Raw genomic sequence first — 26,286 nt, forward strand, 5'->3', positions numbered from 1 at the left:
CTCTCCCTCTCTCTCCCTCTCCCTCTCCCTCCCTCTCCTACACAGTTTCTCCTTTAAGTCACATCTCTCGTTTTCTTTTTAACTGTATTCTTCTTAGAGTTAAAAACCAGTGTTGATGTGTCGTTTCATTAAATGTCCCTTCTTTGTTGGGATTTCTTCAGTTTTGATCTAATGCCCTTTTTCTGCTGCACAGGAAGGTATTTGTGTAAATCCGGGTCTCTCTTAGCCGTCCTCCTTCCCAGAGGGTCCTCTTGGCTGGCCATCTTCTCAGTCTTCCTGTGTCTGAGGGCTTGGCAGCTTGGGGAGCGCTGGGTACTGGAGAACACTGTGATGGCTGCCCTCTACTGGAACTTGTCGTGAGCCTCTCTCAGGGCTAGTCCTGGGTTCTAGGCTTTGGGAGGACCCCCACGGAGGTGATGCTCCACCCCCATCACCCCCATCAAGGGGGCGTGCTGTCAGTGTGACCTATGGCTACGGAGGTGGGCCTTGCTGCCCTGGCTTGTGGTGGTGATGTCAGGTGTCTGCCCACCCCGCATCCTGAGCTCTGGAAGGACGTCACTGTGCGTCACACTTAAGAAGTGGGCAGTGATGCCAGTCCTCCCTAAGGGCAGAGTGTCTACACAAGCTACTTAGAAGTCTCCTGCAGAGGAGACTCGTCTCTTCCTTATTAATTCACCCATTTGTTTCTGTGTGTACGTAAAGACAGCACTACTTTATTTCGCTGCTCAGATCATGACAGCTGTGGCCGTTGGCAGCTCTCACTTGTCCCTGAGCTCCGCTGGCCTGCACCCCATCCATGTGGGTTTTCTTTTGCCTTTGCATGTTCTTCCTTCCTGGCACTACAGGGTGCTCCGGGCTCATATTGTGTCTTCCCTGCCTCAATCCTAAAATCAGCCATTTCTCTAAGGAGCTGTGGTTCTTTCTGTCTGAAAATGGTATTAGAAACCAAGGTTTGGGTCTGAGTGTGCTAGTCAGTACTGGGGTGTAGTTGCTTCTTGGCACCCTCAGCAGGCGGAGCAAAGAAGTGTGTATGTGTGTGTGTGTGTAGGGGGGTGTTTGCACGCACATGTGCACACACAAATGTGGGTTACTGTAGGCACACATAATCTACAAATGTCTCAATGTGTAACCACCTGTGTCTATGTAAAACAGATTATACTGTATTTACTAGAGTAAAATGGGAAGAAACTAAATGTTGTAACATGGCTGTAGTTATGATGTGGTATATCACAATGAAGGGACCGTTTTCAAAACTACGATAACATAGTACCTTACATTAGAAAGTAGTATGAGTTCATATCACAGTTGTACATATGGTAGGATAGATATGTGTGTGTGGATAAGAATTTTAAAGGAAAAATGGAAATGATGGATTATCCATTGCTTATTCTTAACAATAAGCTAATATGTTCTTGACTTTGCTTCTGCACTAATACTCAAGTAGTCTTTTCATGTGTTCTTGCTAAACCTGAGTGAAATCCATGTATTTAGTTTTAGATGTATGAAATGGGACTTGTTTTATTATTTTGAGTCCCAGCACTGCAGTACTCTGCCAGCCTCTCCTGGATGGTAAAGACCTGTTTAATGGTTCACAGTAACTAAGGAGCGTGCTAACTAGTTGTGCGGTTATGGTCCAAGCCGTTTAGCAGGAAGCCATCTGTTAACATCTGCACTCGTGCGTTCTGCGAGCAGCAAGAACCGGACGGGTCCAGGGTGCTCTTCTTATCCCCCTCTCGGATCTCACGCTTGATTGACCAGATGCCACATCTCTCAGGCTTCTGTGATTTCTCAAGCCACAAATCAGGATACTGCTGGGAATTTCTGGAGAAATCTTTAAACAGAAAAGGTAAAGATGTTTCTGGTGGACATTTTCCTGTCCTCTCGGGCTCAGAAGGGCACATAGAGAGGGGCCACGATTGACTGAGCAGCGCTGGAGTGTATGGTTTCAGCCACGGCGGTCTCGGGGCGCGGCTACAAACATGGCAGATCAAATGCTTCAGGAAGGCGGTTGCTGACCGTGTTGAGCTGGTGGTCCAGTGATCACAGCCCCTCAATTATGGCCCTGCACGAGAGCGTGAACAGCAGTCATTAAATAATTATGCCTTTGATTAGTTGCCTTAATTGGTCGTTGCCTTTGAAATATGATAACACAATTCAGAGTTTTATTAAAAAACAATTTTTTCTAGAATTGTTGAAAAAGATTTCACATTTTTTTTTAAAAAAGGCCTGTAATATATTCTGTTAGAAGAGATTAAGGGGAAAAAGAAGAATCCCCTGTTAGAGGAGATGGGGGGGGGGGCGAGGGCTGTTTCCCATTATCCCATTTCTGTCTCCCCTCCCTGCCTGCTGTCTGCTTCACAGAGCAGCAGGAGGTCCTGCGGGGGAGCAGGCTGAGGGGTCCTCAGGCAGGTTGTGGGGACCTCTGGCTGCTCCCAGCCCCTGCTTCTGCTCGGCTGCGTGACCACACGCTGCACAGAGATGCACTTCACATCATTCAGCTTGGAAAACCTGATTTGAACTTCATTTATTTCTCAAGTGAGGAGTTGGCTTGCCGTGTGAGTGTGTGTGTGTGTGTGTGTGTGTGTATGCGCGCGCGTGCACACGAATGCACGCATTCAGGTTTGCATGCCGCATATTCAGTCCTTTATGTGAAGTGGGTAGAGAACAGATAGCACTGCTCAGCTGATGACGGCGCCTAATGAAAGTCGAGCATTGCTCACGGTGCTGGGGCAAGCTCCATACCTGTTCTCACCCCTTGTCGTACCCAGAGAGAGTGGAGCCCAGAGGCCAAGGAGCCCCCCGCTTCAATTTCCTAACAAGCCATCCTCCAAAGAGCTTTTCCTGCTCAGAATGCACGGCCATCCAGCAAAATAGGGAGAGACATTCCTGTCATTTACTGCTGTGTTTCTAATCCCCACCTGAGAATGTGCCACCCTGAAAACCTGCATTATAAATGTATCACAAAGAAATATCCTACTCACCCTCGCCTCTTGCTGTAATCCCTGTTCAAAGTTATCCTCTGGGTGTTAGACTGGAAAAATGGATTCTAGGAACATGGAACCCTTGATCTGCCACTCAATACAGTTCCAGGCCAAAAGGAAGGCCAGCGCTCTGCCTAATTGGAACTTCTGGTCTCCTGGCGTACCTGGAGGTTTGGCATAGTTTGTATTTCCCTTTCTTTCCAGGGTTAATATTTTCCATTTGAATCTACACTAGCCCAGTGTGTGGGATCCTTTGGCCATTTCCAAATAAGATCTCTGAGAAGCCACCAGTGTGGAAATTGTTTTTGCTTGTAAAGAAAAAGCTATTCTGAGTTATTACAAAACAAATAAAAATTTTGTCACTGAGGGCTGATCACTTGTTTTGTGAGTTTTGGTCAGTGGGTATTTTATCTTCTGTGTTTTTCCATGGCTTCAAATTAGGAAGACAACCAGTCTCAGTAGACGCTGGTAATAGCCAAGTTATTTTGCTTCCTGAACATGTGTCCTATGTATTTGCTTGGCCTCGGGTTTTGTTTAATCCTTTCAAAGGCCCTTTTGAGGGACGTTTCAACATGACTCCTTCTCTGCAAGGCAGCCTCCAGGAAGCAGCCGTGATGTCAGGCCCCTTCACAGCTCAAGTAGTGAGTTCACATAGCGTAAGAATCTTCTGGGTTGCATCTTATGAAAAAAAATCCACTGCCTTTTTATAAGAGAACAGAACATTTACACAGTCTTGTTGAGCAAATGAACGTTCAAGTGGCCGGCACAAAAGCAATCCCGATCTCTAGCCTCACAATGCAGCCGCCACGGACAAAAGATCACGGGATACCAGGCACACTAAACTGGAAGTGACACAAAACCGCAGCAGCGTCCGCTCACACTGGCGGTGGCTCCTGGGGGATGAGCTTCATACAAAGGGTCCTGGTGCCACACTCAGCCTGCAGAGCTCCGAGGAGCAGAGGTGTTCCCCTCTGCTCCAGTGGCATTTATACTGACGGCGTCCTCGAAAACTGATGGACGCAGGATCCATGTGGACAGGGGGCCGCTGACTGGTGAGGTGGTCCCTTGGCTTCCCTTAGAGGTGCGGGCTGACCCTCCCCGTGAGAATGGGCAGGGCTTTTGCTTCTGTTCCCAGGGAGATGGTTAGGAGTGGGCGGCACAGCTCTTCACCCGGCCCCTCTCCCCGAGGTAAGGAGATCCCATTAGTTCTTGTAATTGATCCCAGGGCCGTGGGGGCCTCTCTTAGCCAGCCCAGATGCCATTCACGCAACTCAACGTCCAACATGGCTGAGCCCTGGACCCGCAGCCTCACGCCGCACCATTTTTAATCAGCTATCTGAGGGATATTTATCTAATCAACAAAGAGTACTGTCAGAAGGAGACCAGAGGTGACATTAATAAGCCTGTGGTTTCCTGGTACAATGATGGAGGAAGAGTTTAGGATAAACCCCTGCTCATCTGAGCATGCCACCAGACAGAGGAATATTTTCATTCCATTTATAGAGCTCGTCAGAAGAGTCTCATGGGGAAATCCACTCTGTGACTTGTTCTCAGCTTTCACATGCTGTCGTAAAATAAAATACTATTCTTAGAGAAACAAATTCACAGAAGTTTCCCTTTAAAATTAAATTTCAAATCCCTTGCGATTGCCTGAGCCTGTATGAAAAACTGCCTCTTCCAGAACTCTGGAGATGTGTGATAATTGGGCATTGTTACCTCTGAGCGATTCCAGCTACTCTCGCTTGGTCGAAAGGCGTGATTTGCACATTTTTCCTCTCTCTGTCTCTCTTTGGAAAGATTGTGGCTGTCTGTTAGTAATTATGAGGAGTTGAGTGTATTAGGCTGCACTCATTTTGTCATCCAGACTTTGTAACTATCAGACACCTTAAAGACTTCATGCTTTGTAACTATCAGACACCTTAAAAAAAAGTCCTTTGAATTAATTGATACTGATCTTTCTTGGTAAGGTGCATGACTCAGGTTAGCGACATGCACCCCACCTGCCAACCCGGTGGCCCAGTAACTAGAAAACCAGCTAACAGCCAGGACACTGCTCCACACCAGTGTGTTGGTGCCAGAAGGTGCCACAGTAATTTCTCCCTGTCATTCAAGGATCACCTTATAAATTGGGTCTATCTACACCTTCAGTGGGCATTAGCAGCAGGGCTCTGTGTTCTTCTTAAGAAAATTAACAGTACCACTTTTATTTCCATGAGGTCAACCTTTTATCTTCTGAGTTTGGTAATGAGTCTGCACGCTCAACCTGAGTTCTTCAAAGTTTTGGACCTTTTAATCCCCAGAAAAACGCTCCAAGTGGCATGGTGAGAAGTTTTACATCTCTCCCATCTTAAATTCTCACCCTTCTGCCTTGCTTGCTTGCTACCTCTTGCTGTGACATTCATGTAGCAGTCTTGTGTGTAACACGCAGTTCACTTTCGGCACCAGTGTGGGCATGTTGTCGTGTTGCTGGCTTCCTTTCCCCAGGATGGTTCTGCCCGCCAGCAGGAGAGCTCAGAAAATTCCATTTAATTTGCAAGCTGATGCGAGAAGAGCGCACACTTGCAGTCTGCACTCGGGCTGGCAATTAGTTTGCACCAGATCTGAAGTGATACGTCACAGGTCCTCACGCCCACATAGATTTGCATTCATGTTTTCAAACACGTGAGCCAGTGCTGAGACCTCACACTCGTGGTATAATTGCTTGAGACAAAATGACGCCCATTTATGGAAGAGGACTTTGCTTGTCCAGTGAGCAGAGCTGCAGGATGAGTGCCAACGGCAGCTCAGACCTGCTGCCTTTGTGTCCAATAACAGGTGGAATTCAGATATCAAAATGCTAGCTTTGTGAGAAATGGCATTAACAACAAAATAAAACTATTGGTTTCTGAAAGTTTAAAAAAAAAAAAAGATCTCAAACTTTAATTAAAATAAAAATTACCCAGAAATTTTCATCTTTTGAACCAGTCCAGTCCCATGAGGTTTTCAAGAGTTGCCACCTATTGCCAAAGTCAGAGACCAGCTCTGCCGACATGTGATGGTCAGTAGTGGCACATGGCACCAGGCTGGAGGGCCCCAGGTTCCCTTTGACATGGGGGGGTCTGTTGCCCCTGGAAGTGGAACTAGGCAGCATGGGATGTACCCTGAGATGTTATCGATGGTGATGTGACTGTGTTTTCTCATGGAGAAGCTTCTAAACAAGGCAGCTTAGAGCAATCAATGCCCCAGGAGACAGATGCACGTATCAGGACCTTGGTATCAGCCAGAAAATGGCCATTTGTTTAAGAGGAAGAAAAAGGCATGACATTTTACACATTAAAATTGATTATTTCATCAATAGGTTAATAGAAAACCAGGCTGCAAGTTCACTTCCTGCTTATACATCCCCCAGTAATGGGAGACCAGAGCTTGAAAAATGCAAGGCATAAAGAAGCCAGGGGAAAAGGCCCCTGCACTGGGAGTCCCTCCCTTCCAAAGGGTGCCGCCTTGATTCTGCCTATTTATATGTAAATGTTCTAGAAAGAGGTGAGTGTTCCTGTGAGAAGTGCAGCCTCTTAGTGGCCACTTCTTTTTAGAACTTGTAAAACACGGGATTAGATTGCAGAGCTTCAGCTTTGACAAATTAAGCACCTACTGAATTCTACATGTGCATCATTGTACCTGCAGAACCTGGGCTCTACCCTGAACAGTTCTAAAGTCAAGATCTGAAAACTGGCCAGTGTGGTCCCCACTGATAATGCATGGTATTTATATTGGAGGGAACCTGAAGACTCCTCCCCGGGGGTGGGATTGCCTGGGACAGATGCTCAGGTAGAACCTTGCCGAAAGTAGAAATAAGGGAATTACCCGTGAGGAATTACACGCAGATCCACATATGGGGGAAAGAGGGTCACATCACTGGTGAGAGAGTGCATTTCTTCTTAAATTTTTTGTCGATGTTAAAACTACAAGGTGATTCTTAGGTGTTCATTTGTAATAAACTGACATTTTAAATCAAGAGACAGCTAACGTCACAGCTAGTTTTGCTCTTACGATAAATTCAAAATTTGCATCCTGAACACATAGTGTTTCAGAATTGTATTTGCTTCCTTAAAGGTTTAGGTTTCTCACGTGGCTCTATAGTGTCACTGCAAAGACATCCCATGTGCATAAAAGTGCTTGAGCTGCACTTCAGCAGAACTCATCACAGAGTCCTGGTCATCTTCCCAGCTCACTTTCTGGCCACCAGAATGTGGTACAGGCCCGCCTGCCCCAAGGGCCCTTGCTGCACTGGGTGAGGTTTAGAATTCTGGGTCTGACGCTGCAGCAGGCAAGACTAGTTAACCTGTCAGAAATGCGTGGGGTCAGAGAGATGATCTTCTGCCAGGGCCTTGTGAGTGGAAAGGCCAGCTGTGTGCACGTTCCCCAGCCCGTGGGAAGGCCTGCGTGCCCCAGGTGAGCGTGTCTCACCTCCACAGCCTGGGCTCCTCTTCCTTGGCTGTGCAGGTTGAGGGACAGATGGTCCTGTGGTGTCTTCTTCAGGAGTGTGCGTGACTGTCACTGCACTGGACCTGTCAGTATGTGAGCCTGCATGGCAGGCCCGACCGTCCAGCCCTTTGGGGTGTGGCTGTCTCCAGCCCCCGTGCCCCGAGGACGTGCTCTCCAGGAACATCCACCGAACTCCCCTTCAGTTTTGTGCAGTGTCTCCTGAAGTGCTGGGAAGAGTCCTCCACTGCCGGTGTGGCCATCCCTGAGTTGGCCCTGTGAGTGGGGCAGGCAGGGTGCACTGCACGTCCCTGCAGAGTGGTCCATGTGCAGCGTGCAGGGCAGGCTGCTGTGCCCACGCTCAGCTGGCACCGTATCCCACTTCTGCCCCAGCCTCCCTCTGGCGTCTCTCTCTTGGTGAGAGCTGGGGGAAGCGTGGAGCTCCCTCCAGAGCCTGCTGCACCCCCAGCAGTGACAGAATGCACTTGCCCTTCTACAACCGCAAAACTGCACCAGGGTGGTCACTGCCCAGCTAAAATCCATCTGGGGAAAACCACTTCCGTTTTTACCAGCTTTTGGTTTTAAAGACCTACGTTCTGCCACAAAGATGTGAAATGCTCATCATCGGGGTCTGTTGGTTTGACATGCTCCTAATAATTTGGCAAATCAAAGAGCTATGGCTGCTGGATCTCAGCTCCCTCAAAGGAGGCGGCAGCCCCCAAGGAAAGGCCAGTTTGTGCCCTGCCTTGAGTCCTCTCAGTTTGCAGAGGGGATGCTTGCCCTTCTTTGCCTGGGCATTGCTTTGATTTTGTGCAAACCCAACGACTCTGGCACACCTCTGCCCTTCCCGAGCCCCTCTGTGTTGACAGGGGAGTGGGGGGCCAGGCAGGGAAGGCACCTGTCACCTGCTTGGTGAGACTGACAGCTTGGAGGTGACTGCTCACGTGCTACTTTGACATTTCTTTTCTCCCCTTTTCATTTGTTCTCTTTTCCTTTTTGTTTTCTCTCTTTCCCCCGTCTCCCCTCTCTGCTCTCGGGATGCAGCCAAACGCAAAGCGTGGAAACTAAACCGTGTTGGTAGCCTGCGAAATATATACAGCAGCAGCAGCGCCAACACCGAAGGTAACGCCTCCCCGGCCGCCCTCCTTCCCATGCAGACTGGAGATGCGGCCGCCCAGCAGCATGTGCCTTATTGTGTTTGCACAGTCATTCCTGTGGTCTTTCCATCTTTTTGTTTGTGTGTTTTATTTTACCACTCATGTTCCTTTCAGCTTACTTAAATTTTGACCTTTCCCTTCAGTCGTAGTGATGTTTAAATTACTTCAGAAACCTATTTTCTCCTCTTTTTTCTTTTCCTTTATACATGTGGGCACTCAATGTAATATTTCCCAAGTTATTACAGTTTTTAAAAGTGTTAGTATCAGGTGTAATGATCTGTAGCCAAATACAATAGTGTGCCGTGACATTTAAGTAACAGTCTTAATTTGTTTTGTGGAAGCAGTCTCCATAATGTCTCTGCAGCTCTAATCCAGAGGCAGGCAGGCCCGGGCCATTTGCATGGGCTGCTATTGCTTGTAAATTCAGTATATTGTTGTGTTTCTAAAGGTCGTCTGGTGCCAAAGTTCACAAATTGACTTGCGTTGCTTTTTTCACCGAAGACAGCCGTCATTGCTTTTGTATAATAGCAGATTGAATTTTTCCCCCACCTTCATTTGAACAACACAATTATAAATTGCCTTTTTTTTATGATTACAAATGTCAGGGGTCAGGATTATTTTGATGCCAGGCAAGGGGAAACCACGCCGTCCGTCCAAGTACATGCAAGGGAGCTGGCGTGGACTCTCTGTGATGCAAAACAGGTCACGGCCGGCGAGCTTGGTGTAATAGGGGGGAATTTTTTTTCACTTAAGTGCGAGCCAAATGGGTCAAGTAATCGCGAGCTCGTGCCCTACCACTAATTGACTTATTTGGGGATGATTATAACTGTAATATTTTTCTTAATGTCACTGTTTTCTGGGCTGTTGATTTTAGCGATTGCCAAGCAGTGGCATTAAATCTCTTGTAAATTTTAAATTGCACGATATTTCTGTAAACAAGTCCCTTCTTCACATCCTGGTCATTAACCTTTGCTGATTTATATCACCGTCCTCTTTTTCTTCCTTTCACAATTACGCCTGTCCTGCTGCCGAAAGCTCTGCTCTCCGCCAGGAAAAGAAAAAAGAATCTGGAAAACAGAACTGCACTTGCACAATGGCTTGTTAAAGAGCTAGTTTTTAATCATCTTTTTTTTCCATTGCTCAATGGGGAATTGTCTGCTAAGGTGCCCCAGTGGTGCTTGGCCCGTTGATGTCTTCTTTCCAAGCATTCAGCAAAGACAAAACGGTAGAGCGGGAGAAAACAGAACTTAGGAAACAGTCACACTCTGTCTCTTTTTTGTGCCTTTTAAAAGGGACTGATGTCACTGTTGCTCGGGTGCATACCATTTCTCTTCCCTGTGCCCTTAGCAAGCGTTTTTCTTCTGTATGCCCATGGGTTTGTCACCACCAGTTGTTTACTGACTTCCAGACTTAAAAACTAGTAAGTTATAAGGTCTGTAACTATAAACTAATAAGTTATAAGTGTAATTGAATACAAAATTGGGGGCCAGTAAGGAGGCACACATGGGCACCCCTTCTGTGAGGGCAGACGTCAGGATGCACAGGCATGCGGACCCTCAGCCTTGACCATTCAGGTAACAGCCCACTGCGCCAGGTTGGGGCCGGGAGGGTCCGTGGAGGGAGTGAGGGTTGGAGGAGGCCAGGTCCTCTCTGTGCATACTAGGGCAGCTATACAAACTCAGGGTTCCCAAGCCAGCTGTCAGTAGCTCTGACAGGCAGTCCCAGGGACTTGGGGGGACATAATGAGGGTGCAGCCATTTCCCTCTCTCCTGTTCGTCCATTTTTCTCCGTCACAGTAAGTTTCTGTTCAGTGTTCAGCAACATAATCATCCTTCATTTACTTTGGCTTTCTCTTAAGACTAATATCTGTATGCAAACAGTCTCATTTCACACAACCTTTAGTAGTAGATCATGGAATTCGCATAATTAATTCGATCAATGGTCAGATGCCCTCTGATTTCTTGCCTTTGGATGTATGACATCATTGCATGCTCACCATGACATCATCTGTGTGAAATTTGTGACCTGAGCATTCTAACTTTTGTTTTGACCCTCTGAGGCCTTGTGGGTTACACTTTTTGGACCCATCCCAAAGTGGAACCTTTTGTAGGTGCCCTACTTCAGGATTTACTCTGAAGTACCCCTAAAACACCACTGAAATAAGGTTGACCCCAGAAGTTAAGTTCTCTGTACATGGTTAGAGTAAGAGGGGAGGAGAGCACCTGTAGGAGCCAGAGGACGGCTCACACGCTGTTGAACTTTCCTGGGGACACAGGTTTGTGAGAGACAGACAGGACCACAACTTGAGCCCCACAATCACTGAATTGCTTTTTATTTAGTGCCTACTTTGTTCAGCCCCTGGACTACATGATCTCCTTTCATCTCCATGGTACCCTCCAGGTAGGTATTGGGTTACAAACAGATGGTAGAGGATCCCTGGAGACAGGACTTGCCCTCTGTCTCTCCACTTCAGGCCCCACTCACAGATTCTCATGGGAGGGGTGATGGATGGAAGTCAGGAGTGACTAGAAACAAGCTAAACATAAGCTTTCATAGAAGTAGAAGCCCATGTACAGGATTGGAAAACAAGCAAAACCATGTATTTTTTCTCTGTCCATTAGGGCACATTTAATCTCTGAAACCAAGATAGAAACTTGCCTCAGACATATATATTTTACCAAGTTTTAGATCTTGGTGGTTTTTTGATAATTTACCTCTTTCTCGAGATTCCTGCCTTCTGCAGGAACATAACTTTAACTTGTGCGTCTCAGAAGCCTGTGAGTGGAACAGAAGGTGGGTTAGTGATGATGCTCTGGTTAGTAGCTGCTGCCAGCCCAAGGAGATAAAAGACCTGCCTACGAGGTGGCTGCGGCCAGCCTTGAGAACATTCAACTCTGTCTCAGTCTTTCCAAGAATCCAGAGAGACTCCTCGGAATAGGGCGGACTGTGAGGAAGAAGGCGGCGAGGGGTAGGGGGGCCTGCTGGGCTGGGTCAGCAGCATCCCTCCAGGGCGGAAGGCCCAGCCTTCTCACTCACCTGCCCCTGAGCAACCAGAAACAGGCTGAACAGCAGGTGGAGCGAGGAGACGGAATCACGCAGGTGCCTGAGCTGTTTCAGCAGAAGGGAAGTACTTCCAGTGTGAGGGTGAAAGGGAGAGGTGCTGGAACAATGGGCATTTCTTGGGGTGCGGAGCCCACTGCATCTCCTCAAGACAGCAAGGTGCATATGCGCTCACAGGCGTGTCTCTGGGTGACACTTGTGCAAGGGTCAGTCATGCTTACTGTTGACCCCAAGTCAGCCCATTGTCCTGCTCTGTCTATAAAGGTCCATTTCTGTGGTTCAGAACTTGCACCAGAGACAGGCCTGGGAAGCCCCTGCGCTGGCACATCTCTGTGGCACGCGGGCCTCACTAGCTGAATCAGGACCTTGGTTCCCAGTAGGCACCACCAGCAAGAAGCAGCTGAGCTCCTGCTGGAGGGCATCTCCCTGCAGCTCCACCCCAGGCCTGCCTCAGAGGACCACGCCCACTTCCTCCACGGACTGCCAAGGAGGTCACTACACCCCTGAGCAAGCCTGCGCAGGCCTGACCTCTTGACCATTCCTGCCCCTCCCAGTCACTGGTCACAGTCCCAAGACTCCGAGCAGAGTCGGGGTCAGCCAGTGGCAGACACGCACACTGCTCACATCTGAGCTGCCGATGGCTGGTGGGCAGCCTGCTTCTCATAGCATCCCCTCCACCAGGATGTGCCACTCCCAGGCTGGGTCCCAGGACACCTGTAGGGGTCACACTGCCCCCACTGGCTGCCCTCAGGGTCACAGCAGTCCAGGCCTGCGGCCCAGGAGAGTGTGCCTCAGGAAGAGGGAAGGTGAGGGTCCTACGCAGCCCTGGGGGCTCTGGGGTGGTGGAGAGGGAGCTGCGTCTGGGTCAGGTTCAGGAGGCTCCGTGGCCTGCGGAACCTGGAGGACCCAGGGCTGCAGCACATGGCATGGAGTCATTCCTGGCATCCTGTTGACCTGCCCAGCAACCCTGGAGGGAGGTCGGGTCCTCCCTGTTTTATGAGGGCAGTCCTGCGTCCCAGGGACACCAGCTCATGGGGCAGCCCTGGTGTTCCAGGCTGGCGGCAGCCTGCATCTAAACTATGCTCAGTGAAGAGCAGCCCTGGGCTGGAGGAGAGACGGGTGAAGGAGACCAGAGGGTCAGCAGACGGCTGTCACCGCCAGAGGAAGAGGCTGCCCAGCAGGCGGCTCTCGCTTCTCCCTGTAATGGGAGCCAAGGGGACTCTAGAAAGTGAGGACAGTGTCGGCAGGTCTTTCTGAGGAACTCCCTGCAGCTCTCAGCAGGCCCCAGCCATCTTCCCAGGCCCAGGCAGGAGTCCACCCTCCAGACCCAAGTCTCGTCTGTGACCCTTTCCCAGGCTCAGAAGAGGCTGTCCATCCCAAGTCCTCTCGCACACACTCTTCAAGCTTTTACTCTTCATCAAGAATTCAGCAAACCTGGTGTTGTTTGTAACAGGCAGCAGACTGTGGTCAAAAGATGCCCCCAGGCTCTTGAGCGAGATGGTCTTGGGTTGTTTCCTCTCCCTAATCTCTAACCCTGGGGCCACTGATGTGTGTCCATGTACCTCAGTTTCCCTGCCAGTGTGCGGGGTGGTGGTTTGGAGTCAGTGCCCATGGGAAGCTCTCAGTGCAGGATGGCCCCTCCTGGTCCCTGCCTGGTGTCAGGAGCACCCCTTCCCAGGACCCACACATTCTCTGCCCTTGAAAGAAAGTTAAAATGTTCAAACCTTGTTTACATAGCAAGGATATGCAACAAGAAATGTTGTCCCCAAAGGTGTGAGAACAGACTGGAAATGCGAACTCAAGTCCTTCCCCAGCTGGTTCCACTACTGTACCCCCAGAGAAGCATCCGGTATGGAGATTCAGATCAGGCACTGCACAATCAGACAGGCCAGGATCCAGTCCCAGCTGTGTGAGCTGGATGTTCCCTTCTCTGCCTCTGACATCGAGACAGAAAGCCAGCCTCAAAGAACAGGTGAAGAAAGATTGAAAACCTGGGCAGCCCTTCCACTGAGCCAGCCCCCAGCAAGGCTGACCGTGGTGGTGGTGGTGGCTATTAAATTGTGGTGCACACTTACCTCCTAGAAAAAATAACTTGGGCTCCACAGAGAGCACCTGGGGACCATTTTGCAGGCCCATGTTGTGCATAAGTCAAGACAGAACCAGCCAAAGTGAGCAGCATGGATGCAGTCCGTCTAGGCAGGGAAGCCTTCATGGGACCTGAGTCTAGGGGCGACCCTTTAGGGAGAGAAGCAAGACAGCTTTTCTAACCCCCCGACTTGTGGGAGGAGGAGGAGGTTACAGATCACCTGGGAACCAAGCACACCTGGAAAGGGGAAGCACCTACAGGGGCACCGCTGGTGCTTGCTGGTGGCCCTGGACAGCCAGGTCTCCTGATGCCCAGACTGTGCCCCGGGCACTTGTTCCTGCAACCTGGAAGCCCTGGGGGTGCCTCTGGAGAGTGAGGGCAAACCACCTGAGACACCGTCAGCACACGGCCCTGCGCAGTCACTGGAGCCTTCCCCTCTGAACTGGAAGCCCAACCTGGGGCATGAACAAGGGCATCTGGGGCATGGGCAAGGGCAGGGACTGTTGCCCAGTGTCTTCTGCAGCCCCAAATTTTGCCAGTGTTGTATCCGGTTGGCTGGCTGGTTTCCCGGGAGTTTGTTAGGCACTGTCCTTACTTTAAGAAATGCCCAGCTCCCTGCAGCTCTGGGACCAGAGCTCCCTGAACAGGCTTTCTTCACCCGTGGCTCTCAGGTGCTTCCCCAGGTCTTCACAATGTGATTGAAAACAATATCTCCTTGGTGTTGTTCGGAGAACCTCCCTGTGCTGAGATTCAGCAGGAAACATCCCAACTCTGTGGCTTTCCTTGGGGGACTTGCTTCATCATGATTAATTATGCTCTTGTCCCACGATAAGCCCAGCACAGCACCTGTCAGACTCTTGGCTAAACAACATTGGCCAAATTCAAGGCTCCAGAGAGATGTACCTGAGAACCAGGAGATGCATGTGCTCATGGTGGCCAGGGTTCTCCTTGTTTAAGGTGGATGACTTCTCAAGCAGGAGGGGGCATGTTTTTGTATGTCTCCCCCACCTACAGAAGTCTTGGTTCCGCACAGCCCGGGACCATATCCATCGGGCTTTCTCTCACATATTTTCCTATGAAAATGAGGAAATTTTAAAATAAAAATTGGCTCTTTTATTATGGTGGGTCTGGACCGACATCTTAAACGTGGTTTTCATCATAACGGAGTAGAATATCTAAACCATATGCCTATTCAGTGTGTGCTTTTAAAGCAGAAATATTGAAGTATTTTACAAACTGTGTGACTCAGAAAATCAGCATAAAATCCCAGGGCTCTGTGTGGCATTGCCTCACAGATTCTCCCAGGGCGTGGGCAGCAGGAGACCCAGATACAGCCCAGATCGCCAGGAACACCATTTCCAACTTGGATCCAGGGTGGCGGCCACCTGGAGGATCGTTTCGGGGGTTCTGAGGCTGCACTTCAGGCAGGAGGTCCTTGCTTACAGAATGTAGAGGAGGGCAGCGTGTCGGTGTCATCCCTGGCCAGCTGGTGCCTCCCTTACAGATGAGACTGGGGTCAGAAAGACCAGGTGGCCTCACCTGGGTGCCAGTCAGCAGACCATCGAGAGGGAGAGAAGACCCCCACCTCATGGATGCCCCTGTCCGGGAGAGGCTGGGGACCCACTGCTAACACTGTTAATATGGTCACAGCCAAATGTGGTCAGCACTCAAGATTACCTGGGGGCTGACGTGCATGCTGGGACAAAGAGCCTGACTCTTTCATGACAGAGGGGAGGTGGACAGGGTGCTTTTTTCCCTTGTGGCCATGGCTGTTTTGTCCAGTCGCTTTTCAGGGCTGCTGTCGGAGGCCTCTGGGTTGGTGAATCCAGGACTCACCTTGGCCTTGTGTGCTGACCATCTCCTGCACGGGCACCGCAGTGCATTCTCTGTGTGCAGTTTCAGTAACACGTCTCGTTTTTGTTGTGTGCTTGCCATTAACTGAGTCGAGAAGCCCGTCCACCTTTGGAACACTGGGTGTGTCCGGGTTCCAGACTGCGAGGACCTGGGAGTCACCTCTCTCTCAGAACTCAGACTCACGTCCAGCCAGTGAAGACCTGAGCGAGACCTCCGTACCCCTGTGGAGCCTTTCCAGAGCAGAAGAGAGGGGTCCTCCGCCCCTCTGCTCCTCAGGCCTGCGCCCTCAGGGATTTAGAGATGCTCTGTGTTTAAGTTTGGGGCGAAGATCTGTATCACCTTGGCCATGAGGAAAGGACCCTGCAGTCGTCCTGGCCCCTGGATCCCCACCCCGAGACCTGCACAGGCAGCCATCCGTCTCCCCCCACCTCCCCCGAATTCCTCCTTGTCAGGTGTCCCTGTTAAAAACAGCCCCGGCATGGACAGCTGTTTTCAGCTGCTCTAGCCCTTTAACCCTTTGTCTGCTAGGATTCCACAAAAATAATTGATGACTGATTGGCCCATTAACCTTTAAGGAAAAAAAAGTTTGACAGCTGGGACTTGTGTAATGAGGAGGGATTCCTTGTGAAGTCGGCCTGACGGCTGAGCCGCCTGTCCCCGAGGAGGCAAAACTAGCCCCCCGGGGCCTCGTCTGCATAGAAACTGGACACAATTAGTGTAATATCCGGTGTTATTAATGTCGTTGGGAATAATTGGGCAGGTTGGTTTCGACAGGTTCATGGTGCTAAAATACTATTATAGTGGACCTTTCCACAGACAACCGTTAAACACGGGAAACTGTTTAAGTCCCCGGGAGCCCAATCACAAGGCTTTATTAAACAGCCAAGCTCCGGAATGTCGCGCTGTGAGGCGGCCCACCGCCCGCTGGCGCTGGGGCGTGGTGGCATCTGGTCTTCCGTGGTCCGGGACTAACTTTGCCACTTTCCACTTGTGAGGCCACTGCCGTGGGGAACTCCCAGGACCTAGTTCTCATTTCAGGGAGTGAATTGGACGGAAGCCGCAGATTCCCGCTGTTGGAGCCTCGGTCTTCGAGGGCGGTGGTGCGGGAGGTGCTGGGCTCCGTCTTTCCCAGTGCTTGGCCTCGTGCTGCCAGTTCTTATTGCTGCCATTTTTTTCTCATCTGATAACTCAGATGTCACCACAGTGTCACTTTGTAAAGTGCTGCATTTCTCCCAGGCCATTGGTGAGGTGGGTAATGCTCTGTGGGCCACTGAGATCTGCTGAACGTTAATGATGGTGTTCTGTGCACGCGGAAGAAGGGGAAATGTTTGGGTCCAAGAACTGGGGGGAGCGATGGAGCCTGGAGATGTCAAGGGGCAGACTGGGGAGACCAGCAGGAGGTCACCTGGGAGGTACCCAGTCCTCGGCCCATCTCCATTGGCAAAGTCGGGACTGACGTTCAGCAGGACAGAAACCCATTTAAAAGGGTATGGGTCACAAAGGGCGGATAGATGGCCTCCGAGAACTGTGGTGCCGGTGGCAAGAGGAACCTGTGCCCAGACCCAGCAGACACTGGGCTCCCAGCACTTCCCACCCCTGCTCACTGTGCTGCCACCAGCTTTCTACATGTCCACAGGTCGGGCCCCATGCAAGGGGCAAAGGCACCTGCACCTGAGAACCAAGTGGCCCTGACCCTGCCAGGAAAGCCGGAGGACGCGTGCATCAGCACCCCCCAGAGCTGGGCAGAGTGGCCAGTGCATCATGCACTCTGATTGGCCAGCATAGGGAGGACCGTCCATCCTTCCCCTGCTGACCAGTGGCCAGGCAGCTAGTCACCCACAAAGGTGGCAGCAGGTCAGTCCCCAGCGTGTGACCATTACATTTGCATACTGTGTCACAGGAACCAGAATGGCCTTGGGTAGTGCTTCCAAAAGCATTCTCCAGCCTGACGCCATCAGGCTGCTTAGGGGTTTCTGGGGGAACTACTTTTAAAAGACCAAAGCGTCTTACTCCTCCCATGTCAGGAGGGAGAGAAGATTACATAAAGCCACTGGGAGACCCTCGGGTCCCCACTGGGCACACCAGGAAAGGTCCAAAGATGGAGAGAGGATCTGCTTACCACTTTAAGATGGGAAGGTACTCAGACAAGGCAGTGCCTGCAGAGTGCAGCCCATTCCTGGAGGTACCTGGGCCCAGTGACTGTGTTCCTTTGTGTTTGTATTCCCTGCTGCAGATTCACCTCAAGGAAGCAGCTCACCCCTTCAGGGAAGCCGTGTGCAACTCACGGCCTGAACCAGCAGTGGCTCTCTGATCCATGTTCTGGTGTTTTATCTTGGTAGGCAGAGAAAATCACAGGGCCAGTATACGTCGTCTCTGAACCCCCAACCGTGGGCAGTCACTCCTCAGCCTCCCTTAACCACGAGACCTCAGTATAGGGCTTCCGCGCAGGGATGCCAGGGGCCTCGTGGGGCTCTGCACCCAGGGTTCAGTCCCTCTTGGAAAGCGAGGTGCCCAGCTGGCTCCTGTTGAAGATCTCAGGTGCAGGGTCACGCCCTGCACAGTCTGGGCATAGGCTTCCATCTGCCTGCCCCGGGCTCCCACCGAGTGGACTGGACTCCTCTCCAGGGAGCCCAGTGGTCCACAGCACAACTCAGCCTGGAGTATTAGCAACACAGCACTAGGAGTCAGGGGCACTGTGGCCTCTTTGGGACCTGTTGTTGGTCCCTCTATGGACAAACCAGACATCTTCTGTCTCCAGGGCTGGGCTGAGATGTTCAGTTAGAACAAACAGAATAATCCATCGTATTTTCCTACATGTATGCTGCCCCTCAGACTGGAGAGGTTGGTGAGCAGACAGGGCCACAGGGCCTTTGTGCATGCGTCATCTATACCACAGACCAATCATCATTACACGGTGACTGCAGTGAGCACTGAACTTACTGTTGCGACACCCTCTACCCCGAAGGTGTTGGTGCCGTGGGTTGTGGCTGCTGTCCCCATCGGTTCCTCATCTTTTCAATGGCCTGTGCTGTTCCAGGTCTAGTTATCCTCTGGTCTCAGATGAGTTGACTCTGGGGGCCTGCAGAATGGGTTCCTAATTGGGATGAAGCTTGGTTGTGCTCTGCGGGATCGCCTGGGCCTTCTCCTGGCTGCCCTTTCAGAATGGGCCTTTCCTAGGAAGCCTGTGTCCTGGTAGTTCTCACCGGCCTCCACAAGGATGGAGGGCAGGACTGCGCCCCTCTTGGCGGGCAGCACACCCCGGCTGGCTTGTGCCAGGAGCCTCACCTGGTAGGTTAATTCACTTGGGGCTTTACTGTCCTTCTCGATTTCCTGCCTTTCACATTTGGACAAAATGGCTTTGTGTCTTCAGCCACAGTGTTGATTAAAATGTTGGTCAAGGTGAGACAGGTAACAGCCCACTACGGGGGCCTCTGCCTCCTTCATCCTTCCACAGAATCCTCCAGTGAGTGGCTGACCCCAGCCCAGTTCGCCTGCCTTCCGTTCCTCCAGGCAGGGCCTTCCTCATCCAGGTGAGCACTCAGGAGAGTCGCCCTGGTGGTCACCACCAGCAATGCCACACACTGCAGAGAGACAGGCAGAGAGACCCAGCGCTGCCATGTACTGGCTGTGCAGCGAGGCTTCCCGAGGAGGGTGGCCGAGGGCTGGGTGCCGGGCGGCTTTGATTCTCCCAGGGGTGTGGAGGCATCTGCCGAGGGTGGAGCAAGAGCGCGAAGGACTCCTGTGGCCTGGGTGTCCTAGGCACGGGTCAGGGCAGCCACAGGAAGGGCTGTCGAGTCGGGGGTCAAGTGAGGAAATCTTTACTGAATCTCGTTCCCTGAGAATGTCCCAGGGCCAGGTAAAGAAGGCAGAGAGGCAGAGCAGAGGAAAGGACCCGGTGCTGGAGGGAGAGGCACAGGTGTTCACTGACATGGGAGATGTAAGTAGAGATGCGTGGTAGAACATACGTGTAAGGAGTCGGACGCCAGAATAGGGCCACGGGGAGCACATGTGGGGTTTGCAGGGAACGGGCTGAGGTCCGGTGGCCACTTGGTTCCCTTAAGTAGATTGTGCATGCCTGATGAATAGAGCCAAGCCGGACTGTACCTTAGTGACTTCATGTGGAAGTTTTGTCTTTGCGTGGAATACTGAGAGCGTTGGAAGTAACTGCTCTTCAGAACGGGGCCCAAAGTGGAGATGCTTCTGTGGCACTGTGCCCAGATCCCCACTGTGGTTTTTGTCACTTTGTGTCCTTTATCTGTGTATATGCCTGTGCCTGTCCCTACCACACAGGGGCATTTGCAGAGCAGCTCGGTCTCCCACGCCAAGTAGCTCTCTGCCTTTAGCTCCAGTGAATGTAGCTCACAATTCTAGCTGGAAGTCCGAATGTGAAGGCTTTCTGGAAGACCAGTGAGCAGTCCTAACTAGGAAGCTAATGGTTGTATTTGTTTTCACTAGATAATCCAGTAGATCCTGATCAGAGGGGGCTTTTATGTGTGCATTTGAATTTCACGAGTGCGAGCCTGCTAGTAGATCTCTTCACTTCTACCCATAAGTTACCAAGTTTGCTTACGGTCAATCTGCATGTGTTGTAATTCTTTCCTGCCCTGTCAGTTTCCTATAAGTTGGCATAAAATACATGAATTGGGGTACTGTCTTATAAGAATCTGTGCAGAAAGGTTATAATTCATAGTATTAGGACATAAAAGCCCATGGATCAGGAGGCTGGACCTTTTAAGATCCACAGATGCATTGGCTCAGCCTGTAATTGCAAGGTGAAATTGCAGGTCAGCCAGGGAGAAGCCTGTTTGAAAGTCAGTGATTTTTTTTTTTAATGAAAACCCAACAAGTCCCCCAGTGTCCAGGGCCTTCCTGGGGTGGGGGAGGGGCTGCAGACCTCCCCGCCCCGCCTCCCCCCTTCCCTTTCTAAGGCAGGTGGAGGTTCTGCTTCTGCATGAACACAGGGGTCACTTGTTCTCTGAGCTTAAGGGCAGGGGATGGCACTAGAGCTCCCACTGGGTCTCTTAGAGTACTGGTCACTGGCTGTCCATCGTCAGGAGCCTGAGAGGCTCTGGGAGCAACGAAACTCGCCGCCCGGGGGCCCCTGTGTTTCCTGCTGCGCTCCGTCCCCTCTCTGGTGTCAGCTTCAGCAGCGGGGATGAGGGCAGCCAGCCAGAGCCCAGGGCTTTGTGTCACGACCTGGCCTCCCTCGGCACCAGTGTGGCCCTAGATCAGGCCCTCTGCAGCGCCTCCTCACCTTTAGGGGAGTCACAGGCCTTGGAGAGGCGGTGGGGGGGGGGTGGCTGGGCCCTCCTGACCGAGGTCACTTTCACTCCCTGAAGGTGGGCACTCTGTAGACACCAAAGGGTTTGCAAATGCGCGTGCCCACAGCCCCACCCTCCAGGTGCTGTTGAGTGCAAGACCCACAGGTTTAGGTCCAGCCCGGTGGGCAGTTAAATTCTGCAAGAGCCATGAGGCTATTTACACAAAGCATGACACAATTCTTTACAGAATATGTAAGGATGTCATATGAACGTGGCATGATTTCCTCCGTGTAATTGGCCGTGACACAGTATTGTAGGACAGTGCATTGAGAGGACATGGACTTCCTCTTCCTGGACACTGCCCGAGCCCCACAGAAGTGGGGCTTGCCAGCATCAATGGAATTGGGAGGAGGGGTCTCTCAGCCACCACAGGGGAGCTGCATTTCTCCTGAGACTAAAAGGAATGAGGGAAGGTGGCTGGAGACGGTTGCTGTGGCCTTGGAACAGGAGGCAGGAGTTGGGATAAGTGTCCTCATGGCCAATGCTCCTGGGCATGTGGCACGGAAGGGCCTTGAGAGCTGCTGAGGCCAAGGCTGGCAGGAGGGCCTCGGAAGCCGGGCTAGAGGAGCCAGGAACCCAGCAGGTGGGAGCTCTGTGCCCCAGACACGAGCCACTGAGTGGCCATGTGCAGATGACAGAGAAGGTGCCTGGATACCACCTGGAAGGTGGGCTCTTCCCGTGGCTAAGGGCAGTCATGTAGCTCGTTCGCAGGCCAGCGCTTGCAGACCGCTCACCCAGGGGGACCTCGCCCCTGAAGAGCCAGCTTCACATTTCTTGCTGGTGGTTTGTCGCTGGTCCTGCTCCTCCAGAGTGGTCCCTGCTGGGCTGGTACTGGGAATTTAGGGCCAAGGTCTCTGGGCCCGGGCCCTGGGAGGGCAGGTCAGTGCACCTGGCTAAACCAGGAGAGACTCTCTGCTCTGTAGTGGTTCCCACTGCACAGGGGAGGGACATGCTCCTAGGGAGTGGAGGGATTGGTCCAAAGACCAAAATGGGGTAGATGGTGTTGCAACATGTGGTCTCAGACTGCTCTCTTCCTGTCCCAGAACGTGCCCCTCGGCAGACCGCAAGCCTCAACTCGACCCTTCCGGTCACCTGGAATTCTGCTCTCTGGTCTGAGGATAGCAGGAACTAAAGCTTCTTCCACCCTGACAGGTCCCTTGCCGTGGAAGGACAGAAGTCTCTGGCGTCCTGAGTGCCGCGGTGTTGCTGCGTCTGCGCGCAGGCGCTGTGCAGTAACTAAAACCCCGTCCTGAGATGAGCCTCGCTAACTTAATCTTCCTCCCACAGATACGATGGTCAGCAGTAAGTCACAAACTTATTCTCCTAAGTTGCTTGGTCTGTGCCCGACACAGAGACACTGACATCACACGCTGGTTCTCATTTTTCCCTGTCCCCGAGCATCGATTGAAACCTAGCTAAGCCTGCTGGCTTTAGGAAGCGATCTCGAGCATGCGGAGGTGTGTGGATTCAGATCCCCGCTGCCGTGGTTGTCCAAGCCTGTGTGTGCTGCCAGCCCCATGCAGGTGCCATTGAACCCAGAGGCACTTTTGTGACAGAGCACTGGCAGAGGGGCTGCTGTCTCATGAAAGTAAACTCTTCATCCCCACCACTCTGTGTTTCAGAACAAGAAGAAAACTTTGAGTTTATCATTGTGTCCCTCACTGGCCAGACCTGGCACTTTGAAGCCACCACATATGAAGAACGAGATGCGTGGGTCCAAGGCATCGAGAGCCAGATCTTAGCCAGCCTACAGTCCTGCGAGAGCAGCAAGAATAAGGTAAGCCCTCAGCAGGCTGTCCCCCGAAATCAAGGCCTCTGATCATTAAAGAGCAGCAGAGGCCCAGAGTGCTGGCCCAGGAGGACAAAGCATCAGGTGACGGGTGGATGACAAGGACCCAGGTATTCTTTGTGAGCAAAAGACTAAATAAGTGAAAAGATAAAAACACTCTGTCCATCTTCACCGCGTGTCATGCCTTGGTGTCCTGGCTTGGCCCTGTCCCTGTGGCAGGATGTCCAACACTGCATCTTTGTTCTATCAGGTGGACACGCTGAATGGCCATGGTGGGTGCTGGAGTCTCCTGGGCTCTTAGGTCTTACTCATCCACACTTTGTCTGGGGAAGAATAAATCAGAAAAAGAAATACAGATGTAAAAGATGCACCATTCTGTTCCCACAAATGCCCGAAGTCCAAACCCACGCCAAGTTAGAGGTGGACACGGAAGGCGCCTGCAGACCTGGGCGGGAGGGAGATTGGGTGAGGAGAAGTTCTCTTTTCTAAACTGTTGCTAAAGCCTGGTGTGTGTTTTAATCAATAATTAGAGGCGACTTTTTTTTTTTTTAACAGTTGTATAGCCAAAGAAAAAGTGTTTTAATGTGCATTTTTTAGGCCACTGCTCAGTGACATTCCTTACACTAAAATTATGTTCCCATCCAGAGCTGCTTCCATTTCTCTGTTTTAATCCTCGACTGTTTAAAACCCCCTTGCTGGGACGTTTTAGAGCCTCAGAGTACATTTTATTTTTCTAACTGTGCCCAAATAGAAACTGAGGACATTGCCCACCAACCTACAAAATCAAGTGCATTTAAAGAAAATTCTGGAAGGGATTTGTGGTGAGCTTTGTGTGCACATGCAACATACTCCCACACTCGGATGCCAACATGAATTGTCAAACATACTTTCAATACTTGGGTATCTAGCTGAGGGGAATTAAAACCCAATAATACAAGATACTAATTAGACAAAGTTAATAAATTATAACTTAATGTTACACAATAAATTATTCTACATCAAACAACGTGTCAAGAGATGGCTTCATCCACTCCTCAATATAAAGAACTCTTACACAAAAATAAGATTTATCCCAAGTGTCCCTTGAAATTGATCAATTTTTGTTTTAAACATAATAATAAATGCATATTGAATAAACAGGCTGTAACCGCTGCAGGCATCCTTTCCCTAGCACCTGTAGAACCAGCAATTCCTCTCCACTAGGTAATGGTGAATGTGTGCGTAGAGTCGGCGTCAAGAGTGCTCCGTTCAGCACTGTTCAGGAAGAGCAGAGCTGGAGGCGACCCAAGCATCTGGGGCAACTTGACAAGGGATTCAGTGATAAGTGGAAGACGACAACGCATGGTATCAAAATATCAGAGCTCGACTCTGCGTTGTCCCGCCACGGGTCACACGTCTTCATGTAGTTTAAGAATAAGTGCCCCCACCAGCACTCTTTGTCCCAGTTTGTTTTCCTCAAATGGAAAGTGGGTCTCCAGCCATGACATGGTGTGGACGGGTTGTCTGAGCAGTGAGCATGAGTTAGGTCTACCCCGCCGACGAAGCCCCGACTCCCGGCTCATGAGCAGGTCGGCTTCCTCTGCTTCTTGGGTCTTCATGCCAAGAAGTGCAGTGTCAGCCGAAGTGCGTTAACACCAACCTTCCCGGGGGCCCCTGGCCTCGTGGTCACACACACACCACTGGACTTTCCTCTTTGCTGGTTTTGGCAGAGTCCGTCTCTACAGGTGAATCCCGACGTGTAGCTTTTCTCCCTGGGTCATGCTGTCTCCTGAAGACATCAAGAGAGGAAAGTGAGGATCTCCCTCCTCTTGTATTGCACATGGTTGAGCTGATTGTGTTAGGAGGTGTCTGTCTCCCCGGGCTTCTCATATTTTGCTTTTGTCTGTCTTCTTCCACGCCCAGTCCCGACTGACCAGCCAGAGTGAGGCCATGGCCCTGCAGTCCATCCGAAACATCCGCGGGAACTCCCACTGCGTGGACTGCGACACCCAGAGTGAGTGCGCCAGGGGAGCGGGATGGACCCGGGGCCCAGCTGCAGGGTCAGGCTGTCGTCCCTGTCAGGAAGGGCGGTGACGGGTACCAAGGTCCACTGTTCTGTTCAGACTTTACCTGAACCGTCTCGGTGACTGACACGCACCATTCCCAGGAGCAGTCAGGGAGCCCTACTTAGGACTGCGAAGGACTCGGCCCAGACCCACATCCCATCGAGTCTGGGAAGCAGCCTCTGCTACATCAGTAACCAATTGTTTGTTTTTTTCCATAAAAATAGAGTACATTTCTGCCCAGAGATTCTGGACTTTTTTTTTTTTTAATTTCAAAAGTATATGTTCTGGGTTTTGACATCATGATTCTTTTTATTTTAAATACATTACAAACTGCAGCATTTGATTGAACGAGTAGAACTTGTAGTTACTGCTTCATGACTCAGTTGTATTTCGTGCTTTCTGTTGTCCAAAATGTGGTGTTCCCTTTGACAGGGGCATTTTGTGGCTTACCTCCTTGAGGCTGGGGATTGGCTATTCGCTCTTTTAGTCCCAGCCCTGAGAAGTTTATATTGGGTTGGTTTTTTTTTTTCCTAATTGTGTTAATGTTCTTGTTTTTGTTTTGTTTTGTTTTGGTTAAATAGCATTTCAAAGAGGGGAGACTCAGTTCAAAGTTTAAACAAGGTCAGAGGTCCTGGGGCCAGGCCAGCGCTGCCTGGCAGGCGCGGTGGTGGGGCTGGTGCTGAGTGTCCGGAGCCAAGCCCAGGGACTGAGACGTGAGCCCACAAGAAGGGCCAGCTGGGCACTTGGCGTCAGGCTGCTTAGGGCCAGCCAACCTGCCACAGGGTCAGTGTTTCAGCGAGTTCTGGGGACATGTCGGGTTTATGCAGGTGGAGGAGGCTGAAGGGGCCATGCAGCATGGGTCACTGCCAAGCAGAGGGTAACCCTGGCCTCATTTAGGAAAAGAGCAGCCTCTCAGCTGGACCCGTGTCAAAGCCAGTGGGGTGCGGCACCAGAGGCAAGAGTTGCGGTCTCTGTTCTTCAGTCCTGGGTGCTGCAGAGCAGGACAGGTGAACCCCAAGCCAGGCGGGGGAGACGGGCCTGTCTATCTGAGGGTCCCACTTCACATGGAGTAGGGTAGAGAGCCAGGGCAAGGAGGGTAACTGGGAGGACTGGGTGGTCTCCACAGGGAAGGGTTGGGCTGCCCCTGCAAGGCCACTCGTCTCAGGCCTGGGAAGGGACACAGCGAGTCACTTCTCACGATGGGGGACCAGGATGCTGTTTTCATGATCCTTGAGATACTTCTTTAAAGTATCTTTTTTTGTTTGAATCTTAAAATTTTACTTTCAAAACGTGTGGTGGTGGAACGGAGGTAGAAGACAGGAACAGTTATTTGAAGTGTGTTTTTATCAAAAACTTTTTAAAGTAGACCTTTCTTAGAAGCACAAACCTGAGACGCTTCAGACCGTCCATTAGGGAAGTTCTGTCCTTGTTTCCACTATACATCTAAGGATTCCGTTAAAAGAAACTCGTCTGTGGGGACCATGGCCTGTGACATATTGGAGGTCAGGAGTGGGGTGTGGGAGCACTGAGGG

At 51.1% G+C, this 26,286-nt stretch overlaps 1 protein-coding gene across 10 annotated transcripts in view; it reads left to right on the plus strand.

Annotated features, from left to right (window-relative positions):
• Positions 1-26,286, plus strand: part of Agap1 (ArfGAP with GTPase domain, ankyrin repeat and PH domain 1) — a 353,309-nt gene that overhangs the window by 262,044 nt on the left and 64,979 nt on the right. For 5 of the 10 annotated variants that reach the window (XR_007349582.1, XM_048808784.1, XM_048808785.1 and 2 more), the window contains 3 exons: positions 8,487-8,564; positions 22,543-22,697; positions 24,612-24,702. Coding sequence is in view for 9 of the 10 variants with exons in the window: in XM_048808784.1 (XP_048664741.1) it covers positions 8,487-8,564; positions 22,543-22,697; positions 24,612-24,702 (324 nt within the window). In the remaining variant the exon portion in view is untranslated. The remainder of the gene's footprint in view (positions 1-8,486; positions 8,565-22,542; positions 22,698-24,611; positions 24,703-26,286) is intronic. The other 5 variants (XM_048808782.1, XM_048808781.1, XM_048808783.1 and 2 more) reach the window with 1 other exon arrangement.

Source organism: Marmota marmota, unplaced genomic scaffold, assembly GCF_001458135.2.
Source record: "Marmota marmota marmota unplaced genomic scaffold, marMar, whole genome shotgun sequence".
Classification (NCBI taxonomy): domain Eukaryota; kingdom Metazoa; phylum Chordata; class Mammalia; order Rodentia; family Sciuridae; genus Marmota; species Marmota marmota.